We start from the raw sequence: 27,178 nt of genomic DNA on the forward strand, positions 1-27,178 counted from the left end.
CATCCATCCATCCATCCATCCATCCATCTATCCATCTATGACTCTATCTGTCTGTCATCTATCTATCATCTGTCATCTATCATTCATCTATTTATCATATATCATTTATCTATCTCATCCATCATTCTTTCTCTCATCTATCTCTCATCTTCTATTTATCATTCAATCTACTTATCATCTGTCCATCCATCCATCCATCCATCCATCCATCCATCCATCCATCCATCCATCCATCCATCTATCTATCTATCTATCTATCTATCTATCTATCTATCTATCTATCTATCTATCTATCTATCTATCGTATTTCTTATCCACCCATCTGCCGGAGAAGGTTGCAGTCATTCATGTAGACAAAGTCCGATTTAACCAACTTCCTCTTTACCTTCAACATTACCGGCCTTTCTTCATCCTTGTCGATTGGGATGCTAGTGCTGGTCACCCAAGTGTTGGTGCAAAGATGCCTCAGCCGTACGTAGGAATTCCTAAATACAAACCAGAGAAATCAGGAGATGAACTTTAAACCACTGGAGCAGATCATAGATTTTCTACTCAACTCCCAAGGAATTGACAGAGACTGCTGGAAACTCAATTAAATTGTCTTCGGAGAGGAATAGCAGGGGACTGAAATGTAAAATTATACCCACACAAACGTGTCCATTGATATCAAAGAATAATTGATTTTTTTTTCTGATTCAATGAATTAACAAAATCACAACCTAGACAAGAATTAAATGTTCTCCTCCATAAAAGAAAGATGTACAGGATGACAGCTCAGCACCATAAAGGGTCTCCAAAAGCTATGAGTGAATTACATTTTTTATGTTGTCTTCAAGTTATGCTCAACTCCTGGTGATTGTACAGAAACCCACAGGTAGGTGTATGGGTCCACATAAAGTGGTTTTCTCTTTCTTTCTTTCTTTCTCTTTCTTTGTTTCTCTTTCTTTCTCTCTCCCTTCTTTCCTTTTTCCTTTCTTTTATTTCCTTTCTTTCTTTCTCTCCCTTCCTCCCACCCTCCCTTCCTTCCCCTTCTTCCCTCCCTTCTTTCCTTCCTCCCTTCCCTTTCTCTTTCTTTCTCTTTCTCTCTCCTCCCTCCCTTCCCCACCTTTCCTTCTTTCCTTTTTTTCTTTCTTTTGCTCTCTCTTTCTTTCTTTTTCTTTCTTTCTTTCTCTCTCCTCCCTCCCTTTGTTTTTCTCCTCCCTCCCTCTGTCCCCTTCCCTCTTTTCCTCCCTCCCTCCCTTCCTTCCTTCCACACTCCCTTTCTTTTTCTCCTTCCTCTCCCCCCCTTTCCCTCCTTTCTTACATTCCTTCCTTCTTCCTTCCTGCTACATAAATGTTCTCCTTCTCATAATAGTCTAGGGGTCAGGATTTCCTTCAATTCCAACCCAAGTACTTTGAAGATCTGACGCTGCTTAGCTTTCCCAGATACGGCTAAAATAATCATCTTCTACTTGAGGTCAGTTCCTGGTGACCTCATGGACACATCCCTAAAGTTTTTCTTGATCATTATACAGAAGTGGTTCGACTGCCTTCTTCTGGAATGGCTTTTTGACTTTCTGTTCCAGCCTAACATTTGGGGTCTCCATGGGGTCTACCATGCGGGAAACGGTGACCCAGGAACTAGACCCACCACTAACAAGACCCACCAAGGGGAAAATGTGTAGGTATCTTGTAGACAAGTTGCACTTTTCCAACCTACAATACTAAAGATGCATCTAGGAATAACCCAAGGGCTTTCCCTTCAACCCAACATGACTTCTTGACTTTTCGATGCAATCTCCATGTCAGGCCTGCAGCCATCTTTTTTGGGGGGAGGGGAGGGGCCTTTGGCCTGCCACACTTTCTATTCTTCTGCTATGAATTTTCTATTGTGGGAAAATGGGAGGGGGGATCGTAGGGAGTTAGATGATATGTAGCCATAACAACATTCTTTCTAGAAAGCCAAAGTCATCCTTTGTCTTTGCACCTCTGCAACTGACCGGAATTGGATGGGAGGAATCTGTCTTTGTGGCAGTGGGAGATTGGACCATGGGATGGACTTGTGGGTTGGGGGCAAGAACTTTCAACTGGGTGGGGAAAACCGGAAAGCTTTCAGATGGGGGTTTTCCCAGGTGTGTCAACAAGGCTCTCTTCATAAATTGGAACTTTGAGCAATCCTTTGCCTCGGATTCTAATTTACTTTTGGATGCTATTTGGAACCCTGACACTCTCTTTGGAAGAACCTGAGATCAAGAGACAGACAGGTAGAAAGACAGAAACGCAACCCAAACACACATTCTATTTCTCTTTCCCAACCGTACCTGGGAACCAGGCAATCAGCCCGTTGCAAGGTGGTGGCGTCCAGCTCAAAAAGAGAAGCGATGTCGTTCCCGTGAGGAACCGAGACCAGGGTGTACATAATCTTCTCCCCTGCCTGCCGTTTCTTCTTCAAAGTGAGAAGCTCGTTGTCTTTCTGCTGAGACAGAAACAGAGGTAACTTGGTTTGTTTTCAAAGCGGGCTGACTCTAGAGATTCTCAGTCATCTGCCGTAGATCGTGGTCATACCCCTTTTCAGGAGGAAACTGGATTGTCTTGGTTCTTCTTTCGCTTCTCATCCAAAAAGCTTCTTCAGCTCCAACTATCTATCATTCCCCACTATCCTGTCAGGGCTGAAGAAGCTTCTTGGATGAGAAGCAAAATGAGAATTGAGATCTGCCAGGCTTGAAGATGCCAAGGATGGAGATCGCTGAAATAGACTACTTTCCTTCCCCAATCTTTAAGGGGGATGCTCAGATGCAAAAAGGGACACAGTGGCTCAGTGGCTAAGACGCTGAGCTTGTCGATCACTTACGACCGCATCCCCATGATCACGTGATCAAAATTCATACGCTAGGCAGCGGACTCACAATTATGACGGTCGCAGTTGCCCAGGGCTCACGTGATCCCCGTTTGTGGGCTTCCGAGGAGCCAAATCGATGGGGAATCCAGATTCAATTCACCACCAAATCAAAAATGTTGAACACAAGAAGAAGTGCCTTTCGTTTTCAACACTTAAATATCAGCGCTTTTGTAAGGAGATTTCACAGGGACAGAAATGTTTCACCCTGCTTTATTTAACGGCGTTGGACTCACCAGAATCTTTTCCCCATTGCAGCCATCTGGATAAAGAGGATTAAGCTGCAAAAGAATACTTCGATTAGCATTGTTAGAAGTGGTTCTCAACAGGTGGTGTTAAAATGAGTTTGTGGTTACAGGTTCAAGAGGTAGAGAAATGTGCCAACTACAAGCCAATTTGTTCTTTATTAGTAATGAGGAGGAGGAAGACGAGGAGGAAGAGGAGGACTGTGGGGTCCTTAGTGCTCTCTGAGCTTGGTGGTTTTCTTGTAGACATTTCGTTACCCAACTAGACACTGATAAGGGAGGAAGGAGGAAGGAAAGGAAGGAAGAAAGGAAAGGAAGATAGAACACTGATAAGGAAGGAAGGAAGGAAGGAAGGAAGGAAAGAAGGAAGGAAGGAAGGACACTGATAAGGGAGGAAGAAGGAAGGAAGGGAAGGAAGGGAAGGAAGGGAAGGAAGGAAGGAAAGGAAGGAAGGAAGGAAGGAAGGAAGGAAAGAAAGAAAGAAAGAAAGGACACTATAAGCAAGGGAGGAGAAAGGAAGGAAGGAAGGAGAGTGAAAGAGGAGGAAGAAGAGAGGGAAGGGAAGGGAAGAGTAGGGAAGCGAAGGAAAAGAAAGGAAAGGAAAGGAAAGATTTTGTTGTGGACATATTTGAATGCCAGCTTAAATTGAAAAGCCATTTCGAATAAAAGCTATGATGACATTAGACCCCCCAAATCTAAAAGAACTATTGGTTCTTTTAATAATAACTTTTTCTCTCTCTTCTTCTCCCTTTCACTCTCGGCCCCCTATAAATATATCAATCTCTCCACTTTACAGACATTCTGCCAGGAAGTAGATGAATTGTGCAATGCGTAGGCACTGCCTCCTGCTGGCATAATTTCCATCTATTTGTTCAAGATAAACTTGGCGAGGCAGGCACCCCCCCCCACACCCCCAGATTTGCTTCAAAAACAAAACCCACACCGCGCGTAACCTTGACTCTTAAAAGTCTTCATTTATCAAACAAAACAACTTTCAAGAACAACCCCGATCAAGCTGGCCAGGCGGTGTTTCCAGAAAAGCAAATAAAGTTATCTTTCCACTGAGTACAGTCAATAAAACCGCCATTCATTGCGGACAGATTTTTTTATCCTAAGGATAAATTTTTTAAAAAAACTTGAGATAAACTTCTTGTCCTGGGAATCCTTCAGCTGCAAGGCTACCTTGGGCCCTTGTTTCTTTGGCAAGGGCAGGGGGACAATAGATCCAGCCTAAATGGGATTATTTATTTTTGCGATTATTTTATTGGCTAACTCAGTGGTTCCCAAACTTGGCAACTTTAAGACTTGTGGATTTCAACTCCCAGAATTCTCCAGCCAGCTCTGCTGGCTGGAGAATTCTGGGAGTTGAAATCCACAAGTCTTAAAGTTGCCAAGTTTGGGAACCACTGGGCTAACTGATTCAATGTACGGCCTGATTTTCTGCTCAGGAAGGACACATAAGGAATTCACCAAACCACGAAGCAGGCTCCTTGTCCCGACAAACCCCTTTTTATTAAGCTAATGTGAATTCCCCTCATTCACCTCCAGCAAAGTCCTGGCAAAAGGGTTGGTACTATAGGTGTAATAGGAATGTTTGCACCATGTGCCAATTAACAACTGTATTTCAGGTCTAGATTTTAAACCTGAACTGTTCTTATTAGCTATAAGATCAGGGGGGGGGGAATTGGTAAGAAGAGCGTGGATTTAATACTGCGTGTTTTAACAGCAGCGAGGATTATATTCGCACAATACTGGAAAAACGAAGATAGACTGCGAGATGAAGAGATAGTGAAGGAGAGATTAGATTGTGCAGAAATGGACAGATGGACGTTGAAAATTAAACACAAAGAAGATGCAGGTTACTATCAAACGTGGAATCTATTTTACCAGCGGCTGGGGAAAAAAGAGGTGGAGATTAAGAATGTAAATTTAGAATAGAATAGAAAAGAAATAGGAATAGGAATAGGAATAGGAATAGGAATAGGAATAGGAATAGGAATAGGAATGGAATAGAATAGAATAGAATAGAATAGAATAACAGAGTTGGAAGGGACCTTGGAGGTCTTCTAGCCTAACCCCCTGCTCAGGCAGGAAACCCTACACCACTCCAGACGAATGGTTCTCCAACATCTTCTTAAAAACTTCCAGTGTTGGAGCATTCACAACTTCTGGAAGCAAGTTGCTCCACTGATTAATTGATTAAATTTCTCCTTAGTTCTAAGTTGCTTCTCTCCTTGATCAGTTTCCACCCATTGCTTCTTGTCCTGCCCTTAGCTGCTTTGGAGAATAGTTTGACTTCCTCTTCTTTGGGGCAACCCCTGAGATATTAGAAGACTGCTATCATGTCTCCCCTAGTCCTTCTTTTCATTAAACTAGACATATCCCAGTTCCTGCAACCGTTCTTCATATGTTTTAGTCTCCAGTCCCCTAATCCTCTTTGTTGCTCTTCTCTGCACTCTTTCCAGAGTCTCCACATCTTTTCCACATCGTGATGACCAAAACTGAATGCAGATGGGATCTAATCAAGAGACGGAAAAAGAACCTGCCAAGTTTTCCAGACTCAACGTTTTCTGTGGAAAATTGTCTGCTTTCAGACTCTGTTTGGCAGCTTCAAAGTTGTATCGTGTGTCTGACGGTTTTATTACCGATGTGCCTAATTTGTTTCCAACATTCCAGTGAAAGTATGTGTGTGTGTTTTTTCTCCACACATTATAGAGTTTAGTACCTTTGGCTTAATTGCTTCAAGGCTCACAAAACAGGCTGGGGTTGTTGTATTTTACATAAAACAACAGAGTCCAAATACTTCTGTAGACTAAGGACGCTGCGATCAGCACGCTAATTGGAATCGTACCTATCTGCAGAAAAATATTTTTCCTGTTCAATGTTTCCAAAATGGAATGGAAGGGAAGAGAAGAGAAGGAGTGAGAAGCAAAGGTGAGAGAATGGAATGGAATGGGAGAGGAGAAGAGAAGAGAAGAGAAGGAGTAAGAAACAAAGGGGAGAGAATAGAATGGAATGGAAGAGAAGATAATGAGAAAGAGAAGAGAAGAGAGAAGAGAAGAATAGGAAAGAGAAGAGAAGAGAAGAGAAGGATTGAGAAGTGAAGGGGAGAGAATATAATAGAGTAGAGTAGAGTAGAGTAGAGTAGAGTAGAGTTGAATAGAATAGAATAGAATAGAATAGAATAGAATATGAAAGAGAAGAGAAGAGAAGAGAAGGAGTAAGAAACAAAGGGGAGAGAATAGAATGGAATGGAAGAGAGGATAATAAGAAAGAGAAGAGAGAAGAGAAGAATAGGAAAGAGAAGAGAATAGAAGGATTGAGAAGCAAAGGGGAGAGAATATAATAGAGTAGAGTAGAATAGAATAGAATAGAATAAAATAGAATACGAAAGAGAAGAAAAGAGAAGAGAAGGAGTAAGAAACAAAGGGGAGAGAATAGAATGGAATGGAAGAGAAGATAATAAGAAAGAGAAGAGAAGAGAGAAGAGAAGAATAGGAAAGAGAAGAGAAGAGAAGGATTGAGAAGTGAAGGGGAGAGAATATAATAGAGAAGAGTAGACTAGAGTAGAGTAGAGTAGAATAGAATAGAATAGAATAGAATACGCAAGAGAAGAGAAGAGAAGGAGTAAGAAACAAAGGGGAGAGACTAGAATGGAATGGAAGAGAAGATAATAAGAAAGAGATGAGAAGAGAGAAGAAAAGAATAGGAAAGAGGAGAGATGAGAAGGAGTGAGAAGCGAAGGGGAGAGAATATAGTAGAGTAGAGTAGAGTAGAGTAGAGTAGAGTAGAGTAGAGTAGAGTAGAGTAGAGTACGAAAGAGAAAAGAAGAGAAGAGAAGATACGCGAAGGGAAAAGAAGAGAAGAGGGAAGAGAAGAGAAGAGAATTCTTTATTTGGCCGAGTGTGATTGGACACACAAGTAATTTGTCTCTGGTGCAGAAGCTCTGAGTGTTCATGCAAAGCAACAGAGGAATCCTAATCATAACAAGAAAGGACAATAACCCTCATCGTGATTCCGATAAGAGAAAGTAGTGAAAAGCAAAAGCAACACAGCCATATGACTACACATGTGTCAACACACTTGGGCCTAAGACGAAACGATGGAGCAGAGGGAGGCCACGAGGCGAAACACACAACCCAGCCAAAGAATCACCGTGGGCCACGGAAGCAGCCTGCAAGGACCCCAGCAATGCATCAGAAATAATTTTGTGATCGTCCATTTGTGAAGCCATTTGTGTATCGTTTTAGGCCACGCTGTCGGCATTCTTCCCCTTCCCTCCCTCAGTCCTTTCCACTCTCCTCTGCTGCTTCCACCCAACCTCTTCTCACAAGAGGTCCTGAAGATTGATGGCCTACGTAACCCACTCAAGAGACAGGGAGCAATTTCGACATTTCCTTATCCAGGAAAAGTTTAATGAGTTGACACGCTCAAAAGCTGAAAGCCGGCTGTTGTTCTTGGCAGGGAGGCCTGCGTAACTGAGCAAACCAAACACTTTACTGCCTCTAGAAACGACATCAAGGGCTCGCAGAGAGAGAGAGACAGACAGAGAGACAGAGACACACACACAGAGAGAGAGAATTGGCGCCAGCTAAGAATCAACAAACTTCAAGGGACTGAAGTCTGTCAGATAAAGATGCCAAACTGATGGTGCATTTGACCCCATCGCCTTCAGCCTACACCTGGTCATCTTCTACGGGTTTACTTTAGTTGCATTCGAAATTTAAACTCTTCATTCATTGTTTGAGTGTTTTATACTGTATTTTAATCAATGTTTATAAGCCTAGAGTCATCTTTGGCGAGAGGGCTGACCTACCCACAGAATTACAGACTTTGGAAGGGACCTTGGAGGTCTTCTAGTCCAGGGGTCACCAACCTTCCGGACCTCAGGGACCACTAAATTCATAATTTTAAATCCCGCGGACCACTAATAGGATCTGCCTAATGACCGGATGGGTGGGCGTGGCAAGGTGGTCATGTGACTGGGTGGGGGTGGCCAACTTGATGTCACTCACGCTGAGGGCTCCTCCTCCTTGGAGCCCCAATAAGAAGCAGTTGCTGGAGCTAAGCAGCCACCAGGAGAAAGGGCAAAACAGCTCAGTTCAAATTGGATCTGACCGAGAAGGAGCCTCAGCAGAAGCACCTCACTGAGGACTAGGAGCATAGTATCTAAGAAGAGGGAAGACCTGCAGGAGTGCAACGCCAGGGTTAGGTTCAGCAGGCTGAGATAGTCAGCCAGTTCCAGGCCATGATGCAGCCCCACTGGAACGAGGCCCTCCGGCTCTTCGCCACCAGCGGTGCTTCCCTCCAGCCTTTGCCCAAAGCCCCCCACCAGGAGGCCGAAGCAGACCCCAAGTAGGAATTTCTGCCCCCCTCCGACTAAAAGACCCCAAAGGGGGAGACACTCTATAGCAACACAAGCGTTCATTGCACGTATCCGTCCCGGGAGCCGTAGTTTGAGGACCCCTGATTTAGTGCAATATTAAAAAATGCAAATAATTTTTCTGCAGACCACCAACATTTTCTCATGGACCCCCAGTTGGTGATTGCTCTTCTAGTCCAACCTCCTACCTGCAAATTTAATCAATCCATCGATTTTTAAAAAGTTGTTATGTATGAAGGCGGGTAATCAGTTGAACGTGAGCATCTCCTAAAAGCCTAACTAATAACGATGGAGGGAAAACGAGAGGGCAGTTTTTTATCATGACCTGACAAAGGGGCGAGCGACAAAACCGCGCCCGACTAAACTGTGTCGCTAAAACCGCAACGTCATCAACACGCCGACAACAGCGCGTCGACAGAAGGGCGATTTAAGTTAAGGTAAGGGTTAGGTTTAGGGTTAGGGTTAGGGTTAGGGTTAGGTTTAGGTTAGGTTTAGGGTTAGGTTTAGGGTTAGATTTAGGGTTAGGTTTAGGGTTAGGTTTAGGTTAGGTTTAGGGTTAGATTTAGGGTTAGGTTTAGGGTTAGGTTTCGGTTAGGTTTAGGGTTAGATTTAGGGTTAGGTTTAGGGTTAGGGTTAGGTTTAAGTTAGGTTTAGGGTTAGGATTAGGGTTAGGTTTAGGGTTAGATTTAGGGTTAGGTTTAGGGTTAGGTTTAGGGTTAGGTTTAGGTTAGGTTTAGGGTTAGATTTAGGGTTAGGTTTCGGTTAGGTTTAGGGTTAGGTTTAGGGTTAGATTTAGGTTAGGTTTAGGGTTAGATTTAGGGTTAGGTTTAGGGTTAGGGTTAGGTTTAAGTTAGGTTTAGGGTTAGGATTAGGGTTAGGTTTAGGGTTAGATTTAGGGTTAGGTTTAGGGTTAGGTTTAGGTTAGGTTTAGGGTTAGGGTTAGGGTTAGGGTTAGGGTTAGGGTTAGGGTTAGGGTTAGCGTTACGTTTAGGGTTAGGGTTAGGTTTAAGGTTAGGGTTAGTTTTACAGCGCACTTCTGTCGCCACGCTGTTGTCGGCGCGAGTCAGCGCTCATTCGTCGGAGCACTTTAGAACACGCGGTTTTGACACTGCGGTTTAGTCGGGCGCAGTTTTGTTGTTCTCCCTTTTGTCGGTTAGGGTTAGGGTTAGGGTTAGGGTTAGGGTTAGGGTTAGGGTTAGGTTAGGTTTAGGGTTAGGTTTAGGGTTAGGTTTAGGGTTAGATTTAGGGTTAGGTTTAGGGTTAGGTTTAGGTTAGGTTTAGGGTTAGATTTAGGGTTAGGTTTAGGGTTAGGTTTCGGTTAGGTTTAGGGTTAGGTTTAGGGTTAGATTTAGGTTAGGTTTAGGGTTAGATTTAGGGTTAGGTTTAGGGTTAGGGTTAGGTTTAAGTTAGGTTTAGGGTTAGGATTAGGGTTAGGTTTAGGGTTAGATTTAGGGTTAGGTTTAGGGTTAGGTTTAGGTTAGGTTTAGGGTTAGGGTTAGGGTTAGGTTTAGGTTAAGTTTAGGGTTAGATTTAGGGTTAGGTTTAGGGTTAGGTTTAGGTTAGGGTTAGGTTTAGGTTTAGGTTTAGGGTTAGGGTTAGGGTTAGGGTTAGCGTTACGTTTAGGGTTAGGGTTAGGTTTAAGGTTAGGGTTAGTTTTACAGCGCGCTTCTGTCGCCGCGCTGTTGTCGGCGCGATTCAGCGCTCATTCGTCGGAGCACTTTAGAACACGCGGTTTTGACACTGCGGTTTAGTCGGGCGCAGTTTTGTTGTTCTCCCTTTTGTCGGTGAACCCGTTTTTACATTTTCCTCTTTCCTTTCGCTGATTCAGCCACCGGTTTAAAACAATAAGCCAAACCTTTTTTTTTTTTTTTTTTGCAAGTAGCCGTGATGGGCCCAAGAATGGACTCAACTTTGCATTTCTCTCATTCGGAAAGTTATCGGCGCAAGACAAGGGGCTCTGCGCCGATCAAATTCACAAGGGTTCATTTCAACCACATCATTCCGTAATGAAAATCCAATCCCAATGTCATTTTTTTTCCCCAGCAACAAGAAAAGATGCCGGATGTTGCTATGAAAAAGACAAACGAAAGGAAAAGAATTCAGCGGCCCTTCCCGCAAATTTCCTCAACGCCACCGAGAAACATTTGGTATGGCCAGATAAGCTCTTTACGGTTGACAAGACCGAGACATTGAAATTCAAAGGAAGGACGTCTGCGGCAAAGGCTGGGAGGATTTTCCTGGAAATAAGCATTGAAACCGTCGGCTGGCAACAGCAATGGAGAACCTCTTGCTGAAGGCTCTCAAAAAGGGTGGTTAGGTGACCAGTTTCTGGGGGATTTTATTAAGAGGGGTCACCAGTCTTTTGGACCTCAGCGACCACTAAATTCATAATTTTAAATCCTGCGGACCGCTAATACGATCTGCCTAATTGAATTTATTATATTTCTATGCCGCCCTTTTCCCCGAAGCGGACTAATGACCGGCTGGGTAGGCGTGGCTAGGTGATCATGTGACTGGGTGGGCCTGGCCCAGAGGTGGTTTCCTGCCAGTTCGCACCAGTTCAATAGAACCGGTTCATCAAATCTACCGAACCGGTTAGAAGAGGTTCCATCAGTGGACCCGGAAAGCAGGCCACACCTACAGAAGAAGTTCCAAAAAATTTTGAAACCCACCACTGACACACACACACACACACACAGACTCACACAGAGAGAGAAAGAGAAAGAAAGGAAGAAATAAATAAAGAAAAAGAAAGAAAAAGAGAGAGATGAAAGAAAAAAAGGAAAAAGGGACAGAGAGACAAAAGGAAGGAAAGAGAGAGAGAGAGAAGGAAGGAAGGAAGGAAGGAAGAAAGAAAGAAAGAAAGAAAGAAAGAAAGAAAGAAAGAAAACACATGGTTGGCAAGCCACTCCCACCAGGTCACATGGCTGGCAAGTCACTCCCACAAAGGAGGCCACACCCACAGAGTAGGTTCGAAATTTTTTTGAAACCCACCACTGTCCTGGCCAACTCGATGTCACTCACATCGAGGGACGCCTCGCCCAGCATCTACTCACCCCTCCCCTCCCAGCCACTCCTCCTGTCCCCACACGGGATCCTTGGGGCCCCAACAGGAAGCAGTTGCTGGAGCGAAGCAGCCACCAGGAGAAAGAATTGGCAAAACAGCTCGGTTCAAATTGGATCTGGCCAAGAAGGAGGCTCAGCAGAAGCACCTCGATGAGGACTAGGAGCATAGGCTTTCCAAGCAGAGGGAAGGCCTGTGGGAGTGCAAGGCCAGGTGTCAGCACCTGGAGGCTCAGCAGGCTGAGATGGTCAGCCAGTTTCCGGCCATGATGCAGTCCCACTGGAACGAGGCCCTCCGGCTCTTCGCCACCAGCAACTCTTCCCTCCAGCCTTTGCCCAAAGCCCCTCACCAGCAGACCCCAAGTGGGAATTTCTGCCCCCCTCCAACCCTCATAAAAAGACCCTGTAGGGGGAGACTCTCTGCAGCAACACAAGCGTTCATTGCACGTATCCGTCCCAGGGGCCGTAGTTTGAGGACTCCCGATTTAGTGCAATATAAGCAATGCTAATAATTTTTCTACAGACCACCAAATGTTTCTCATGGACCCCCAGTTAATGATCTCTGCTTTAATTGAAGGCTCTCAAAAAAGGTGGTTAGATGACCCCTTTCTGTGGGTAGTTGATTAGATTCCTGAATTAAACAAGTTGAGCTAGATGGTTTATGAATAAACTTTTCTGTAGGAGAAGGAGTGGTGGAGTGAAATGGGGCAGCAGCCTAGAATTCCTACGTAGCCACAAGCAAACTAAACCCAACTCTCCTTGAGTCCTGTTGACCTCCTATCTAACTCTAAACACAGGTTGATCTTCATGTGTGTCTCTGGTCTTCCGCACCTCATACCTTCCAACTTATACGTTCTGAGATATTGCCTGTGGAGATTCTCGGTCATCCAAGGTCCTGGTTATCCCACAGGTGCTTTTTTCAAGAGGCAACTGGACTTTCTGGCCTTTTTTTCTTTGAAGAGGTTTCGCTTCTCATCCAAGAAGCTTCCTTGGCTCCGAATGAGGCACAACTCCCTCAACCCATGCCTCGCTTAGCCACGGGAATCTTGGACTCAGCTGTGTATGCCGAGGACTGCCCATATGAAACGGAAACCTCTCCAGGACAAATGTGTGACCCGTCAAAACTGCGGAGGACAAAATCGCGCTCGACGAAAGCGCACATTTGACGTCATCACAGCGCGACGAAAAAAATTAAAAATTGAAATAAAATTAAAATTAAAGCAAGCCGATTCACATAAAGGTAAGGGTTAGGTTTAGGGTTAGGGTTAGGTTAAGGGTTAGGGTTAGGTTTAGAGCGTTAGGGTTACGTTTAGGGTTAGGTTAAGGGTTAGTGTTAGGTTTAGCGTTAGGTTAAGGGTTACGTTTAGGGTTAGATTTAGGGTTAGGTTAAGGGTTAGGTTTAGGGTTAGGTTTAGGGTTAGGTTTGGGGGGGTTAGGGTAAGGTTTTCGCTTTATTTTTACATTTTTCGATCACAGCGCGATGTTTTCGTCGTGCTGTGATGACGTCAAATGCGCGCTTTCGTCGAGCGCGATTTTGTCCTCTGCGGTTTTGTGGTGGAACCGGACAAATGTACATAATTTAAAATGCTGAAATCAGATCGGACTCCCAGGATTAAAAGACACGCTGTGTGGATTTCACAAAGTATTCCATGGGCCGCCACGACGCGCAAAACGGTATAAAGGGGTTAAAATCCATATAATTTGTGCCTTTTAATCCTGTGAGGTTGAAGGGGTTTGGAGCATTTTAATGTCTACGCCCTGTGCCTTATTTCTTCCTATGATTATATCTCCTTGTGCCCTCAAGCTTCTGTCCCTGGCCTCAGGGCCTACAGCTTTTTCCTGTAAATTCTGATATTATCTGTTCTTTTTTTTTTTTGCTTTCCTGTTCGGCTATAATTTATCTTCTTCAGAGAAAAGCAAACTGCTCTTTCCTTTTGCGCAGTCCTTGTTTCAAAGAATTTGCAATACGTAACCAGGTTAAGATATTTCCCCCCCCCCCCCCGGTTAGATAATCAAGAAGAGCAACGTAACCAAAAGGTTAGATGTAAACGCAACCTGGTCCTATATTTTTGTTATTGTTGATTGCTCTTTCGAAGGATCGGGGTTATTTGCAACCGTACAACAACGGATATTGAAGCTGGAGCTTAAATACTGACCACAAACCCCACTCTTTACTAGCCCTGATGAAGTTACCTAGTTGGGTCAAGAAACGTTTGCAAGAAAACTACCAAGCTCAGAGAGCACCAAGGGCCCCTCATAGTGATTGATGATTGTCCATCAAGCTGGAAGGACATCATAGAACAAAAAACAGATGATTTTAGTTCAGAGTTTTTATGAACCTCGGGTCTACCATCTTGCCGAACTTAAACCTCTCCAAAACATTTAAGGGCGTAAAATTTCAGGCAGACGTCAATAACCTATAAAGGAGAATATTTGTAGCTCAGGGTTGAAATGACTAGCACTGATGATGTTATCTAGTTGGGTCAGGAGACCTCTGCAAGAAAACCACCAAGCTCAGAGAGCATCAAGGACCCCATAGTCTTCGTCTTCGTCCTCGTCCTCCTCCTCCTCCTCCTCCTCCCTTCTAGCACTGATGATGTTACTTGATTGGGTAATGAAACGTCTTCAAGGAAACCATCAAGCTCAGAGAGCACAAAGGACCCCACAGTCCTCCTCCTCCTCCTCTTCTTCTTCCTCCTCCTCTTCCTCCCCCTCCTCATTTCTAGCACTTATTATGTTCCCTAGTTGGGTCATGAAACATCTACAAGAAAACCACCAAGCTCAGAGAGCACCAAGGACCCCAGAGTCATTGTCCTCCTCCTCCTCCTCCCCCCCATAACTCTCCCTCTCTTCTAGCACTGATGATGTTACCTAGTTGGGTAATGAAAAGTCTGCAAGAATACAGCCAAGCTCAGAGGGCACCAAGGACCAAACTTTGGCCACCACACAAGGAGAGAGAACTCCTGGGAGAAGACCCTGAGTTCGGGGAAGGTGGGAGGCCAAAGGAGAAGGGGAAGAGCAGAGGATGGGATGGTTAGGTGGGGTCATGGATGCAATGAGCATGGATTTGGTGAAACTCCAGAAGACAGTGGAACACCGGGGGGTGGGGGCCGCTGGCATTTTGTGATCCACGTTGTCGCGAAGAGCCGGACACAACTGAGAACAACCAACAGCAATGCAATCTCTCTCCTTCCATGCCCCCCACCGATGCACAGGAAATCCCTGATGAAAAAGACCTTTACATTGGCCTTGTTTAAACCCCCACCGATCTTACTCAGGCGTTCAAAATCATCGTGTTCCTTACTTCAGCAGCCAAGTAGTTTCCGGTCGCCAGGTGTTTAAACCTGAACAGGCTGTTCCATTGTCCGGCACCCCCACGACAAGGATCGTGGTGCACCACCTGCAGAACAAACACACGGGGGGGGGGGTGTGTCAAACATGGCAACAAGGGTGGGATTCTACCTGATTTATCCCCGTGTCAACAACACCGGGGTGGGAGAGAGAGGGAAAGAGAGAGGGGAGGGAGGAAGAGAGAGAGAGAGAGAGGAAAAGAGAGGGAGGAAGGAGAGAGAGGGAGGGGCACGGAGGGAGGGGAGAGAGAGAGGAAAAACAGAGGGAGAAGGAGGGAGGGGGAGGGAGGCAGGGAGAGGGAGGGAGGAGAGAGAGAGGAAAACAGAAGGAGATGGAGGAGGGAGAGAGAGGGAAGAAGAGAGAGGGAGGAGAGAGGAAAAACAGAGGGAGAAGGAGGGAGGGAGAGGGAGGCAGGGACAGGGAGGGAGGAGAGAAAAACAAAAGGAGGAGGGAGAGAGAGGGAAGAAGAGAGAGGGAAGGGAGAGAGGAAAAAGAGAGAGAAGGAGGGAGGGAGAGGGAGGCAGGGACAGGGAGGGAGGAGAGAGAGAGGAAAACAGAAGGAGGAGGGAGAGAGCGGTAAGAAGAGAGAGGGGGCAGAGAGAGGAAAAAGGGGGAGAGAGTAAAGTAGAGGGAGAGGGAGGCAGGGAGAGGGAGAGACAAGGAGGGAGGAGAGAGAGAGGAAAACAGGAGGAGGAGGAGGAGGAGGGAGAGAGAGAGAGGGAAGAAGAGAGAGGGAGGAGAGAGAGGAAAAACAGAGGGAGAGAGTAAAGCAGAGGGAGAGGGAGATAGGAGAGAGAGAGGAAAACAGAGGGAGAGAATAAAGCAGAGGGAGAGGGCGGGAAGAAGAGAGGGAGGAGAGAGAGAGGAAAACAGAGGGAGAAGGAGGGAGGGAGAGGGAGGCAGGGACAGGGAGGGAGGAGAGAGAGAGGAAAACAGGAGGAGGAGGAGGAGGAGGGAGAGAGAGGGAAGAAGAGAGAGGGAGGAGAGAGAGGAAAACAGAGGGAGAAAGTAAAGCAGAGGGAGAGGGAGATAGGAGAGAGGGAGGAAAACAGAAGGAGGAGGGAGAGAGAGGGAAGAAGAGAGAGGGAGGAGAGAGGAAAAACAGAGGGAGAAGGAGGGAGGGAGAGGGAGGCAGGGAGAGGGAGAGACAAGGAGGGAGGAGAGAGAGAGGAAAACAGGAGGAGGAGGAGGAGGAGGGAGGAGAGAGAGAGGGAAGAAGAGAGAGGGAGGAGAGAGAGGAAAACAGAGGGAGAAAGTAAAGCAGAGGGAGAGGGAGATAGGAGAGAGGGAGGAAAACAGAAGGAGGAGGGAGAGAGAGGGAAGAAGAGAGAGGGAGGAGAGAGGAAAAACAGAGGGAGAAGGAGGGAGGGAGAGGGAGGCAGGGAGAGGGAGGGACAGGGAGGGAGGAGAGAGAGAGGAAAACAGGAGGAGGAGGAGGGAAAGAGAGGGAGGAAGAGAGAGGGAGGAGAGAGAGGAAAACAGAGGGAGAGAGTAAAGTAGAGGGAGAGGGAGGGAAGGAGTAGGAGGGAAGGAGAGGGAGGGAGGGGAGAGAGGGGAAAACAGAAGGAGAAGGAAGGAGGGAGAGGGAGAGAGGGAAGCAGAGAGGCAGAGGGAGGAAAGATAGAGAAAAACAGAGGGAGAAGGAGGGAAAGATAAGTTTTAACAGCAGACGTTTTCGGGCTCCATTGTGATCATAAGTGGAAGGCCAGCTGTATTAACAGGACAAGGCGAAGCTTCCATTGATTCAGGGAGTCCCTTCTCAATATATTTGGGGATATCAGTGCGGATTAAAGAGGTTACAAGGAACATAGAGCCCAGCTAGGGAGTTTCTCTGCCTCCAGCCCAAAAATACCTCTATTTCCCACAGGGCTTTCGAACTCGTTGCCGAGGTGGCCGACTGCCTCAAAGTTGTGCGAAGGAAAATGTGTTGCTTCTGCTGGTATTCATCGCAGGTCAGAAATTTCTCCTGTTCGGCATGGAACAACCGGACAACATCTCCCTGAATAGATGGAAAGAAAAAGAGAAGGCGGAGGAGGGGGAGGGAGATTGAGAAAGATTGAAAGAGAGAGATTGAGAGAGAGAAAAATGAGAGACAGAAAGAGAGAGAGAGATTGAGAAAGATTGAGAGAGAGAAAGAGAATGAGAGGGAGGGAGGGAGAGACATTGAGAGATATTAAAAGAGAAAGAGATTGAAAGAGAAGGAATGAGAGAGAGATTGAGAGAAAAAGAGAGAAAGAGATTGAAAGATTGAGAGAGAAAGAGATTGAAAAAGAGAGAGCAAATGAGAATAAGAATGAGAGAGAGGGAAGGGGAGAGAGGGGGAGAGATTAAGAGATATTGAGAGTGAGTAAGGTTGAGAGAGAGAGAGAGAGAGAAAGATTGAGAGAGAAAAAAATGAGAGACAGAAAGAGAGAGAGAGCGATTGAGAAAGATTGAGAGAGAAAAAGATTGAGAAAGAGATAGAGAGAGAAAGAGAATGAGAGGGAGGGAGGGAGAGACATTGAGAGATATTAAAAGAGAAAGAGATTGAAAGAGAAGGAATGAGAGAGAGATTGAGAGAAAAAGAGAGAAAGAGATTGAAAGATTGAGAGAGAAAGAGATTGAAAAAGAGAGAGCAAATGAGAATAAGAATGAGAGAGAGGGAAGGGGAGAGAGGGGGAGAGATTAAGAGATATTGAGAGTGAGTAAGGTTGAGAGAGAAAGAGAGAGAGATTGAGAGAGAGAAAAATGAGAGACAGAAAGAGAGAGAGAGCGATTGAGAAAGATTGAGAGAGAAAAAGATTGAGAAAGAGATAGAGAGAGAAAGAGAATGAGAGGGAGGGAGGGAGAGACATTGAGAGAGATTAAGAGAGAAAGAGATTGAAAGAGAGAGAATGAGAGAGAGATTGAGAGAAAGATTGAGAGAGAAAGAGATTGAAAAAGAGAGAGCAAATGAGAATAAGAATGAGAGAGAGGGAAGGGAGGAGAGGGGGAGAGATTAAGAGATATTGAGAGTGAGTAAGATTGAGAAAGAGAGAGAGAGAGAGAAAATGAGAGTCAGAAAGAGAGATTGAGAAAAATTGAGAAAGAAAAAGATTGAGAGAGAGAGAGAGAATGAGAATGAGAGGGAGGGAGGGAGAGACATTGAGAGAGATTGAGAGAGAAAGATTGAAAGAGAGAGAATGAGAGAGAGATTGAGAAAGATTGAGAGAAAAAGAGAGAAAGAGATTGAGAGAAAGATTGAGAAAGATTGAAAAAGAGAGAGCAAATGAGGATAAGAATGAGAGAAAGGGAAGGTGACAGAGGGGGAGAGATTAAGAGATATTGAGAGAGTAAGATTGAGAGAGAGAGAGAGAGAGATTGAGAGAGAAAAAATGAGAGTCAGAAAGAGAGATTGAGAAAGATTTAGAAAGAAAAAGATTGAGAGAGAGAGAGAGAATGAGAATGAGAGGGAGGGAGGGAGAGACATTGAGAGAGAAAGATTGAAAGAGAGAGAATGAGAGAGAGATTGAGAGAAAAAGAGAGAAAGAGATTGAGAGAAAGATTGAGAAAGAGATTGAAAAAGAGAGAGCAAATGAGAATAAGATTGAGAGAGGGGGAGGAAGGGGGAGAGAGGGGGAGAGATTGAGAGATATTGAGAATGAGAAAGATTGAGAGAGAGCGAGAGAGAATGGGAAAGATTGAGAGAGAGAGATTGAGAGAGAAAGATTGAGACAGAGAGAGAGAAAGTTTGATAAATACCAATTTATAGTTTTTCTATCCATAAAATTCGGGACAGAGACCCCAAATCTCTGCTGGGGGGGGTACAAGATCATCAGGTGATATTCCTGGAAGATCTAAAACCCAAAATGCCATTTTATGTTGTTTTTTTCATGGAGAGGGAGTTAAAAGTCAGAGTCAGATTGAGGGACACCAGGGGACACAATCTTGCCAGGGCAGAGTGCTTTAAAAGGATGAACAAATTGGCCTTACAAACACTTCCCACAAACTCCTTTTTATTTTGGGTAGAGAGAGGAAATGATGGTTATCAAAACGTGGTCAATTTGCCACCAGGTTCCTGGTGGAAAAGTTCACCGCTGTGAAGCCACGGAAGACTAGATGCCGCCTTCTCCTTGTTCGTGGCCTTCTGAGTCTATTCCACTTCCTGACAAGGATGGAAGAAAATGTAGGATGCTGTGGAAATTATTTCAATCATTTTTGAAGACGGATAAGCAGGAATCCAGAACGACCCTCCTATCAAAGATAGGTTTCAGAACAACCGGAAACATTACTTTGTCGATCGTAAAAATAGCTAAAAACGAGGAGCTATGGAAACGAATAAATTTTATAAGAATGAAGAAAAAGACACTTACACCTTTAAGCACATCCTCTCTGTAGCAACTAAATTTCATGAACAAGGTGATCTTCCAACTGGTGTTACAATTTACTGCATTCACCTGCATTCAAGAAGACGAAGAATTGTAAGCAAGGTTATGAAACAACCACATAGAAAGATTTCTATCATGTTAAGGTAGAAGTAAAGTTTCTCCCCGCACGTATGTGCTGGTCGTTCCCGACTGTAGGGGGCGGTGCTCATCTCCGTTTCAAAGCCGAAGAGCCAGCGCTATCCGAAGACGTCTCTGTGGTCATGTGGCCGGCATGACTCAACGCTAAAGGTGCATGGAACGCTGTTCCCTTCCCACCAAAGGTGGTTCCTATTTTTCTACTTGCATTTTTTACGTGCTTTCGAACTGCTAGGTTGGCAGAAGCCGGGACAAGTCACAGGAGCTCACTCCGTTATGCAGCGCTAGGGATTCGAACCGCTGAAATGCCGACCTTTCTGATCGACAAGCTCAGCATCTTAGTCACTGAGCCACCACGTCTTATCATGCTACACTCTGAAAAACTCCCCCATCTCTGTTTTATATCCATTTTCCTTAGAATAACTTTCTTCCTGTAAAACTGTCCATTGTCCTCATCAGGACTTGATGCTATATTGGAAAAAAAACAAAAAACCACCCTCAAATGAAGCTGCTAAAAATATTTTTAAAATAAAGTTATATATCTGGAGATACTTGAGCAGAACCCGGCTTAATGTTAACTTAATCAGCCACCCAGTAATCTCTTATTTCAATCCCATCCATAGGTATAAATGTGGCCACGAGGATGTAATAGGCAGCGAAAACCCAAAGGTGTTTTTCTCTAGGCAACAACTGGATTTTTTCCCCCTGATTTTTTCTTGAAGATGTTTCACTTCTCATCCAAGAAGTGAATCCTTTCTCTTTTTCAGAAGACAACAGAGCATGGAAAGAGTAGAAATCCTTCACATGCTTCACCTGTTATTTAGAACTGAGGAAGATTCTTGGATGAGAAGTGAAATGCCTTCCAGGAAAAACAGGAAAAACCAGTTGTTAAGTGAATCCATCTTCCCCGTTGACTTTGCCAATCAGAAGGTCACAAAGGGGGGGGGGAAATCACGTAACCTCGGGACACTGCGGCCGTCATAAGAGTGAACCAATTAAGCATGGGTCAAAATATATGAAACATGGACATATAGAGAACTTCTAAGATGATGGAGAAAGTGAGATGTTTACCGCTTGTTATTCTATATCAGTGTTTCTCAACCTTGGCGACTTTAAGTCCTGTGGACTTCAACTCCCAGAATTCCCCAGCCAGCTGGCTGGGGGATTCTGGGAGTTGAAGTCCACAGGACTTAAAGTCGCCAAGGTTGAGAAACACTGTTCTATATAGTAGATTAAAGGATTTGTAATGAACATTGAAGGATTGTCATTTATGGACACTTAAGAGTAATCTAATCCATTAACTAATCGGGGGGAAATGTTATGATATAGGATATAGTTAAATAAAGAAAGGATAATGATAATAAATTATATACATGGAGGATTAGAAAAATTTGGTATTAAATATTATGGATGTTTAGCTAAAACAGGATATGAGGATTTAATGTTAATGGAAGATTTTGCAAATAAGTAAATAAAATGCCAGTATGTGGTTTATGTATTGAATCTTGGTATATTTAAGGATGAAGGATGTTTAAATAACTATAGTCAAATAAAAGTGGAGGTATGGTGATGTTAATATAGTAAATATTTGAGTTACGATACTTGAATTAATATGAATTATATTTGATGACGGTGGAAGAGATGCACAAAAGCCTTTTGTAACCAGCTGATACACTTTCTACAGTATGTAAAGAAGGAGGAGTTGTAAAATAAATAAATAACAATTTATAATAATAATAAAAAAGAGTAATCTAATCCAAGATATGGAAAAATGGAGAGGGAACATGAAATGTACTTACAGTGGGAAGCTACTGAGATTTAAAGACAGAATCACAAATTGGGGGCATGCAAGGATGTATAATTATATAAATATAATGATGAGAATAGCTGGGAATTATAACCAGGTCTACATCTCAGCCAAAAATAGGCTGGGGGGTGGTTTAAAAGTACAATGACTATATATGTATATTTTTTTGTTCTCTCTCTCTTTTTAAAAAAAATAAGAAGGAGGAAGATATATGTCAAATTAAATATGTATACTGAAAAGGAATTATAAATACCATCAAGATAAAATGGAGCTCGCTCAGAGGCTGAAATATACCAAGTAAATGAGTTGAAGAGTGTGAATTAGAGGAGGGAGGTAGGGAAGAAGAGAGGGATAGGAGAGAGGGCAGGAGGGGGGAAGAGGAGGAGAGAAAGGAGGAGTGGAAAGGGGAGGGAGGAGGAGGAGAGAGGAAGGGGAAGTAGAGAAGAGAAGGATGACAGGGAAGAAAGGAGGTAGGGAAGAGGAGGAGAGAAAGGAGGAGTGGAAAGGGGAGGGAGGAGGAGGAGAGAGGAAGGGGAAGTAGAGAAGAGAAGGATGACAGGGAAGAAAGGAGGTAGGGAAGAGGAGGAGAGAAAGGAGGAGTGGAAAGGGGAGAGAGGAGAAGGAGAGAGGGAGGGGAAGTAGAGAAGAGAAGGATGACAGAAGAAAGAAAGGAGGTAGGGAGGAGGAGGAGAGAGGGAGAAGAAAGTGATGGATAAGGTACAAATATGGAGTATGGAGAGCAGAAGAGCCAATAATTGCTTTTGGGAGCTGATGGTAAGGTGAATTGATGTAAACATTTAATAATACAATAGGATGTTGGCTATGTAATAGTATACATGTGATTATATGTTATGAAACTGGAAAAATAAAAAAAAACTTTAAATAAATAAATAAATATTAAATGTGAACCAGTTGTCAAGCGTCTGAATTTGATGTTCTAGGTCATAAGTGTGAAAAAAAGTCCCGTTCTTCAGCGACGGTCACTAAATGGGCTGTTTGTAACACAAGGACTGCCAGACCACGCAGGATGCCAGGGACAACAGGAAGTGGACCCCTGATCTGCTCTTTTCGTAACAAGCCTTCACCTGGGATGACCCCTTGACTGCAACCTTCCAAAACAAACCTGGTTAGAGGCCTAAATCCTCATTCAAACCCACCTCCTTGCATCCTGGATTGTCTAAGAGCTCAATTTTGCTGGCGTGCAGCGGCTGCCCCGCGTTAACCGGCATTAAGACGACTTTATCTCCGACAAGAATCTGAAGTTATAAAAAGAGTCGCGTGTTATCCTTCAATTATTATTATTATTATTGCAACAACAGGATTGTATCACAGCGGCCAGTTGTTTCGCCGGATTTGGCATTGGTTCCTAGTCGGGCCCCACCCAGGGGCCTAGGACGTCGTAACGTATTTTCGTAATATGCGTGCAGATCCAAGCAGTGCGGCTTTTTGCATTTGACTGATGGTGATTTTGTCAATTTTTAACTGTTTTAAATGTAATTCCAGTGCTTTTGGAATAGCACCCAGTGTGCCGATTCACCACTGGAATTACCACTGCTGGTTTGTGCCATAGTCGTTGAATTTCGATTTTTAAGTCCTGGTATTTCGCGATTTTTTCATGTTCCTTCAGAATGGAGTGGGTTTTGTGGAATGGAGAATGAAAAGGGGGGAAGAGAGGAGGGAGGAGGAGGAGAGGAGGGAGGAGGAGGAGAGGAGGAAGAAGAGGAAGAGGAGGAGGACTGTAAGGTCCTTGGTGCTCTCTGAGCTTGGTGGTTTTCTTGCAAACGTTTCATTACCATCCGAGGTAACATCATCAGTACTCAAAAGGTTTGTGGAATGGAGAATGAAAAGGGGGGTAGGAGGGAGGAAGAGGAGGAAGACTGTGGGGTCCTTGATGGACTCTGAGTTTGGTGGTTTTCTTGCAGATGTTTCATTACCCAACTAGGAAACATTATCAGTGCTAGAGGGAGAGGGATTTGCAGAGAGGAGGAGGAGGAGGAGGAAGAAGAGGAGGAGAAGGAGGCAGAGGTGGAGGAGAGGGAGGAGGAGGAGGAGGAGGAGGAAGAAGAAGAGGAGGAGGAGAAGGAGGAGTGTATGGTCCTTGGTGCTCTCTGAGCTTGGTGGTTTTCTTGCAGACATTTCATTACCCAACTAGGAAACATCATCAGTGCTAGAAGGGAGGAGGATTTGCAGAGAGGAGGAGGAGGAGAAAGAGGAAGAAGAGGAGGAGAAGGAGGAAGAGGAGGAGCAGGAGAAGGAAGAAGAAGAGGAGGAGAAGGAGGAAGAGGAGGAGGAGGATTGTAGGGTCCTTGGTGCTCTCTGAGCTTGGTGGTTTTCTTGCAGGCGTTTCATTACCCAACTAGGAAACATCATCAGTGCCAGAATGGAAGGCGTTTGCTCTCTGTTTACATCCAAATGGCTTGTCCTATCATGGCAGATAGGAGCATTCTTGGTTTCCCTTATTAAAGGTATCATTTGATGCTTGATTAGTCTGGTATTAAACCTGGTGCTCATCTCTACTAATCTGGATGTTGATTGCTGGTGAGGTGATGTTTCGCTCTTTTATTTTTCCTTCTTAGTTTATTTTTAATTGTCTCTCTCCAATGGGGTGTAAAGGTTGCTCCTGTGCCTGCTGATGGCTGATGTGTCCAACGCCAGAGGCTTCTGGGGATTCTGTAGCATTTATGGACTTAGCCTGATCTTAAAACGACCAAACTCATAGAGCAACAAGAGCTTCACACATCGTGCATTTTCCGACTCGTGCAATTCCACACGCATTTTCTTCAACAGAGAGAAATGGCCAAGCACGCATGCAAGGGCAGCTCGTGACAAGCGCAAAGTTGCAACTGCATCGAAGCACCCACAACAGAGCACTGAAAACAAGTGGTGGCACTCCTTGTAATGCAGCATGGTCGGTTCCAAAACTTCTGGGAAACAAGGTTTTAACCAAATTTACCAACACGTTCAAACTTAAAATACATCATTCGTAGCTTGTGATTGGTTGACGGGCAAGTAAGTAGCAAAAAAAACAACAACCCGAAAACAAATGACAGGGTGGATTTGATTTAAATCAAGTCTATTTAAATCATGATTTAAATCACTAGTTTAAAAAAAGGCTTGATTTCGAACGATTTAAATCGTAATTTTTAAAGGGCAGCGATCACCTCTGCTGTGAAATTGTGTGAATGCATCAATGCAATGCATGTTATCTCAGTTGGCAAAGCTTGGATTCATTTGAATGAGGGGACCAAAAATGACAATATTGCAGAATCTACAGCCTCCTGCTATGTAACTAAGCTCCATTTCGTGCTGAATAAACTAAATTATGAATGTATCTTAAGTAGAAAGCTATATTTAGATAGATTTTTATTCCAAAAACATTTTATTAAAATAAATTGGATAAAAATCCCCAAAATCTGATTTAATTTTTTAAAAAAATCTGATATAATTTTTTTTAAATCTGATTTACTTTTTTAAAAAAAATCTGACTTAATTTTTTTTAAAAAATCTGATTTAATTTTTTTAAAATCTGATTAAATTTTTTAAAAAGTCTGACTTAATTTTTTAAAAAGATCTAATTTAATTTTTTTTAAATCTTATTTAATTTTTTTTAATCTGATTTAATTTTTTTAAAAATCTGACTTAATTTTTTTAAAAAATCTGATTTAATTTTTTTTAAAAATCTGATTTAACTTTTTAAAAATCTGATTTAATTTTTTTTAAATCTGATTTAATTTTTTTAATCTGATTTAATTTTTTAAAAATCTGATTTAATTTTTTAAAAAATCGGACTTAATTTTTTAAAAAAATCTGATTTAATTTTTTAAAAAAATCTGATTTAATTTTTTAAAAATCTGATTTAATTTGTAAAAAAATCGGACTTAATTTTTTAAAAAAATCTAATTTAATTTTTTTTAATCTGATTTTTAAAAAAAATCTGATTTAATTTTTTTAAAAGTCTGATTTAATTTTTTTCAAAAAATCTGATTTAAACAAAAAAAAATCTGATCGGGGTGTGTGTTAATCATCAATTTTTATCCACCCCGATGAATGATACGAATTCCATGGATTTTTCTCTGGGTTTTTTTGTGGCAGATTGGAAAGTGGAACCATCACAGGCAAAACTCACTCAGATGTTCGCTTGTGTGAATGTCTTATTGTGATGCTCCTTACAAACCAGAACACCCACAATAAGATCGCGAGCTTTTGACTACAAACAGCAGACAGTCGTACTTAATGCAGGATGCATTTCATGCCATGCTGAAGAGGAAAAAGGGGAAATAACTTACAGCTACGTCAGGGCAGAGAAAGTATTAGCAAAAGAAACCTGCAGGATTGAATCCGCAATTACAATTCAGCTGGAGGAAGAATCAGGAAGACAATATTAAGAAGTATGTCAAATGAATGTTGGAAACGTAAAAAGGGACTTTTTATAAAGCAAAAAAAAAAAATGGGAGTATGATTCAAATTTTAATACAGAAAATTCTGAAAATGCAGATTAAAAATGAAACTAGATTTTTTTTCCTTTTGGGTCTAAAGAAAAAAAGAACTGGAGAAAAAGTTTGTGCTTCTTCAGCTCTGACAGGATAGTGGGGAATGGAAGGATTTATATTAGCAATAGCAGTTCGACTTATATACCGCTTCATAGGGCTCTCAGCCCCCTCTAAGTGGTTTACAGAGTCAGCATATCGCCCCCACAGTCTGGGTCCTCATTTCACCCACCTCGGAAGGATGGAAGGCTGAGTCAACCCTGAGCCGGTGAGATTTGAACCGCCGAACTGCAGATAACAGTCAGCTGAAGTGGCTGCAGTACTGCACTCTAACCACTGCGCCACCTCGGCTCTTGATAATATAAATATAAATATTCCATATATTTATGAAAAAAATGCAGACTGCAGGAACCAGGAGCACCACTCAGGTGACCCCCAAGGACACAGATAAACCTCCAAGTGGCCTCAATGGCCCTCTAAAAGGATGCAAATGACCAGCTAGCTGACTGCAAGGAGTATTAATCCTTCCAAATCCGGTTGCAACTTGGAAAAAACCACCCTTGGCACAACCATGGCCTGGATGACTGTAGACATTTAACTCTTTCATTGTGTCCAAAACTCTTGGTGACTTTATAGGCAAGCTCTCTCCATGGTACCCTATCAAACGCTTTTTTTCCCCTGTTGTTGGATGGTCATTGCTGTCCCAGTTTTGATGTTGCCAAGCCAACGTGTTCTTGGCTTGCCCTCCTCCTTTGTCCACTAGCCATTCCTATTCTCGCTGACTTCTCCAACGAATCTCATGTATTTCATTTCATTTATTAAATTTATGGGCAGCTTACAATGAAAGAAGAAAAAAAGAAAAGCAAAATAAGTTTTAAAAAAAATAGTTTAAAATACACAACACACATACGTTCTAATCGGGGCTGGACCTTAATACTAAGGTCAACAGCCCCAGGCCTGCCGGAACAGCCAGGTTTTAACAGCTTTTCTGAAGGCCATGAGAGTGGGTAAGGTCCGGACCTCTGGGGGTAGGTAGCTGATTCCACAGGGTCGGAGCAGCCACAGAGAAGGCTCTCCTCCGGGGGCCCGCCAGCCGACACTGACCGGCTGACGGTATCCAAAGGAGGCCCACCCTGTGGGATCTTATCGGCCATTGGGAGGTGTGTGGCAGTAGGCGGTCTCGCAGATAGGCTGGTCCTAAGCCATGTAGGGCTTTAAAGGTAATAACCAACACCTTGAATTGCGTCCGGAGACCAATGGGCAGCCAGTGCAGCTCGCGTAGGACAGGTGTAATATGGGTGTATCTCGGTACACCCAATATCGCGCGCACGGCTGCATTCTGGACCAGCTGTAGTCTCCAAACGCTTTTCAAGGGTAGCCCCATGTAGAATCTGCACGCAGGATACGGGGCGAAGTACACCAACATCCCAGCACCTTCGTGTTTCGCTCACTTACGTTGTCCCCTTCACTTCGCAGTTTCCAAAAG

The 27,178-nt window shown here is 43.6% G+C and overlaps 1 protein-coding gene across 1 annotated transcript; it reads right to left on the bottom strand.

Moving 5' to 3' along the window:
• Positions 1 to 296: 296 nt before the first annotated feature.
• On the bottom strand, positions 297 to 27,172 carry LOC116523473 (inositol 1,4,5-trisphosphate receptor type 2-like). Its single transcript, XM_032238588.1, has 8 exons — positions 27,148 to 27,172; positions 22,363 to 22,461; positions 19,249 to 19,332; positions 16,770 to 16,916; positions 14,871 to 14,966; positions 3,112 to 3,156; positions 2,301 to 2,452; positions 297 to 485 (listed from the first exon to the last, which is right to left on the bottom strand). Exons 2-8 carry the CDS (start codon positions 22,432 to 22,434, stop codon positions 311 to 313), a joined length of 771 nt encoding a protein of 256 aa, XP_032094479.1. The 5' UTR covers positions 22,435 to 22,461; positions 27,148 to 27,172; the 3' UTR covers positions 297 to 310.
• Between the last annotated feature and the right edge of the window lie 6 nt (positions 27,173 to 27,178).

The sequence above is a fragment of the Thamnophis elegans genome, unplaced genomic scaffold, assembly GCF_009769535.1.
Source record: "Thamnophis elegans isolate rThaEle1 unplaced genomic scaffold, rThaEle1.pri scaffold_345_arrow_ctg1, whole genome shotgun sequence".
Taxonomy (NCBI): domain Eukaryota; kingdom Metazoa; phylum Chordata; class Lepidosauria; order Squamata; family Colubridae; genus Thamnophis; species Thamnophis elegans.

What these genes read in the sequence shown, in the direction of transcription:
- LOC116523473 (XM_032238588.1), bottom strand. Translation starts at nt 22,434, where the DNA reads ATGCCGGTTAACGCGGGGCAGCCGCTGCACGCCAGCAAAATTGAGCTC. An exon ending in ACAATCCAGGATGCAAGGAG is followed by an intron (nt 19,333 to 22,362) that starts GTGGGTTTGAAT and finishes TCTTGAATGCAG; the next exon opens with GTGAATGCAGTAAATTGTAA. An exon ending in GAAACTACTTGGCTGCTGAA is followed by an intron (nt 3,157 to 14,870) that starts GTAAGGAACACG and finishes ATTCTTTTGCAG; the next exon opens with CTTAATCCTCTTTATCCAGA.